Source organism: Abramis brama, assembly GCF_963993115.1.
Source record: "Abramis brama genome assembly, chromosome: 8".
NCBI lineage: Eukaryota > Metazoa > Chordata > Actinopteri > Cypriniformes > Leuciscidae > Abramis > Abramis brama.
This window is the reverse complement of record NC_139970.1, coordinates 31,232,069-31,235,497: the sequence shown is the minus strand read 5'-3', so window position 1 is coordinate 31,235,497 and position 3,429 is coordinate 31,232,069. Positions and strand designations below refer to the sequence as shown.

The 3,429-nt window shown below is 35.3% G+C and overlaps 1 protein-coding gene across 1 annotated transcript; it reads right to left on the bottom strand.

The window, feature by feature from the left end:
• Positions 1-221: 221 nt before the first annotated feature.
• cfap97d2 (CFAP97 domain containing 2) lies at positions 222-1,869 on the bottom strand. The gene is made up of 5 exons (XM_084121533.1): positions 1,722-1,869; positions 1,379-1,459; positions 1,085-1,203; positions 809-989; positions 222-655 (listed from the first exon to the last, which is right to left on the bottom strand). The coding sequence occupies exons 1-5, from the start codon at positions 1,815-1,817 to the stop codon at positions 617-619; spliced, it is 516 nt and encodes a 171-aa protein (XP_083977659.1). The 5' UTR covers positions 1,818-1,869; the 3' UTR covers positions 222-616.
• Between the last annotated feature and the right edge of the window lie 1,560 nt (positions 1,870-3,429).

Genomic DNA, 3,429 nt, shown 5'->3' with positions numbered 1-3,429 from the left:
GTTATGATAGCGCCTCTCGTGATCAGGCATAGCTAATCGATTAAAAATAGGCCTGCCATTTTTATACATTTAATTAAGCTTCTAATCAAGAATTTAACAGTTCATATAAACATGTGTAGATAAAATGTCTGAATCTCATGTCATGTTTGTTTCATTTATAGGAGTCATCATAGCCCATGTTCATATCTGGTCATATGTCAGACACATGGTCAGCCATGATTGGCTTAATGCTTTTATTTAGATTTAGAACTTGTACAGGGAATGTGTATATCGCACAGAGACAGTAAAAAAAAAAAAAAAAAAGAAGAAAAAAAAAAAGAATTATTTATTTATTTTTTGTTAGCCAAATAATTTAATTATAATTGAATTTAATAATTTCTCCAAAGCAGTAGCAAAGAACGTTTAATTCTAGCCTTATAGACATAGAAAACATCTTTACGAATTAACTTAGATTTTAACATAGATTTGCACTCTGTCTTGCAGAATTACGCTTCGTCTTCAGATGTAACTTTGTGTTCAGATTTCGTCTTCTCATCACATCCCTTCCTTTCATTCCTTATATTAGGCTAGCAGACCGTTCATCCTCATTTCTTGCAGTTTTCTTGTTCTCTACCTTTCAGTGTCTGTCAGCTGAGATGGGTGGCAAGGAAGATCTCTTTAATAGCACAGAATATGGAAAACTCAAGTCAGAGTATGCATAATTATGTATGCACGAACACGAATATGCATAAATAAAAATGCATATTAAGTATGCCTACGTAAAGACAAAATGGGAAATATCTGTACATTTTAGTAATAATTTGCCGACCTGTGCGGTGTACAGACGCGGATATCTCCCTATATTCTCCATGAGCTCGAGGTTTTTGAGCCACTGCTCGCGCCACACTTGGACGCTGTGATGTGGCCTGCATGTGGACAAACGCTGGAGGATACGCTGATTCTCTTTGGTGATGTGAAACAGCTCCTGCAGTCTTTTTTCTGAGCCAAGACTGAAACAGAAGCCATGAAGTGCAATATATTAGATATGAATGAATATCATGTAAATGATTAAATATGCAATATTATATTGTTGGATATTGTATACCTTTTCTTTACATAGTCATTTCTGCAGTCAACTCCCCCGGTGGTCTGCTTTATGTGGGCCATTTTATCTAGAAGCATCTGATTTTCTCTTTCGATTCTCGAAACCCGTTCTTCTTCAAGCTGGATATGATAGATAAGAGAAGGATAGGCCTATCTGACATTGATTTACTTACAAAGTTAAAGCATGTGTTTCCATGCTTTCCTTTATTATTTTTTTGAGAATTTTCCTTTGTTAATTATCAAGGGAAATGTCGGCATCTGGTGGTCATGAAACGATGTAGTTCAGTCGTCCTACCTGACTTTTCTTAAACTTGACAAGTAGATGGTCATAGGTTTTCGGGGAAGTAGTGTTGATAGTTGATTTTGCGGATTTAACCTTGAAATAATATGCATATGCTAACATATGTTATACAAAGAAGCACTTGGTGTATCTCAATAATTAAACTTTACATGTATATTTTTTGGCCATGTCATAGGCTATCCCGTACAAAAATGAAGGCCTACCATTGTACTTTGACAGATAACATGGTATCAACATGGTTCTCTATGATATTTCAAATAATGCCATTGAATAACCAAAAACATGTTACCATGGTAGGCTACTGTGTCCAAAATAAACCAGCAATTTGCCATTTTACCTTGTTCCTGTGCATCTCATAGCAGTTTTTGTCCCATCTGTATTGCAGATATTTATTAACACAGGGCAAAACAGGTTGGTAAGCTTGATGTTGCATTATTTTGCTTCGCTGTAGCCTGAATGCAGCTGCACCAGAAACCACAATGAACAGAGATATGAGTTCAGCTTGAGTTTTGAGCTAGTCATGTGGTTGTTGCCATGGCACCCATTCAGAAAGAAACAGCAGCTTAGTCTATGTTTATGAAATGATACTCTCTGAGACACTGTAAATGGGTCCCATTCATTCAGTTTGATGAACACTTATTTTCCTAAATGCATCCTAAATAGCTTTCCCTTTTGCCTCTTATCCAAACTTTCTTAAGAAGTTTAACCCAGCAGCACCATTGAGAGGGCACCCTCACCCATTTAAAGGATGGCCTACATAGTGTCCTTGTCCGATATGAATATTCTGTGCCCTGCAGGGCTCTGTTGTTTTAGCAGAGCAGCATGCATGGAAAAGCTGGAAGCCCTCTAATATACTGTGACCCCAACAGAATTTAAGCAACCTTAATGTAACCTTTTAAGAGGAAGCACATATATATGCGTGCGTCCATATGCAAGTAAAGGCTAATGTTAGATATTTTGTGTTTTCTATCCCAAGGACATTGAGTGCGGAGATTGTAGCTTTCATTGCCTCTGTGATTCATTTGACACGTATAGCTCAACAACACCTGAACCTGAGAGTAAGATATGGGCAATCATTTTAAATTAAAGTATATTTAATATAATTTAAATTAGCAAGTACCTATTATATACAACAAAAAATAATATCAACATTGATAATAATAATAATATGTTATTATAATACACACACACACACACACACACACACACACACACACACACACACACACACACACACACACACACACACACACACACACACACACACAAATATATATCCCCAGTATTGTGTCCTTTTTAGATGAATTTTAATTATTTGATGTTCAGTTAGCTGATTTGTTTACCTTTAAATTAAAGTATATTTAATATAATTTAAATTAGCAAGTACCTATTATATACAACAAAAAATAATATCAACATTGATAATAATAATAATATGTTATTATAATACACACACACACACACACACACACACACACACACACACACACACACACACACACACACACACACACACACACAAATATATATCCCCAGTATTGTGTCCTTTTTAGATGAATTTTAATTATTTGATGTTCAGTTAGCTGATTTGTTTACCTTATATAGTTGTATAAAGAGCAAAGATATTAACCTTTATTTACCTTATGTTAATATAATGCCTTTATTGTTATAGAGTTTAAAACCTGACAACAGTTGCTTAGTTACTTTGATGTCTCTGTTGTTCCAGTGTGGTTCATGTAAACGTAACCTCTACTGAACTGTACGCAGTCACTCCAAACAGCAGTGATTATGTTCATATAATGGTTATATGACTGCAAATTATTCTCTTGACTTTTGGTTTGTATCAGTGAGTCATCTCTTGGCCTTTTCTTCAGAAATGTCTTATTTGTGCAGGTTTATGAACTGTTACAGTATTGAGAGTGGGTAACATGCAGGGTGTGATGGTCTGAAGAGTGCAATATCACTTGTAGATGAACAGGAATCTCCATGCTTGAAGAAAGAATTTAAATAGAATTCTGTGTTGTAAAGTTTCATCGCCTTATTAT

What these genes read in the sequence shown, in the direction of transcription:
- cfap97d2 (XM_084121533.1), bottom strand. Translation starts at nt 1,817, where the DNA reads ATGCAACATCAAGCTTACCAACCTGTTTTGCCCTGTGTTAATAAATAT. An exon ending in TCAAGTTTAAGAAAAGTCAG is followed by an intron (nt 1,204 to 1,378) that starts GTAGGACGACTG and finishes TATCATATCCAG; the next exon opens with CTTGAAGAAGAACGGGTTTC. An exon ending in CGCGTCTGTACACCGCACAG is followed by an intron (nt 656 to 808) that starts GTCGGCAAATTA and finishes GTGCTATTAAAG; the next exon opens with AGATCTTCCTTGCCACCCAT.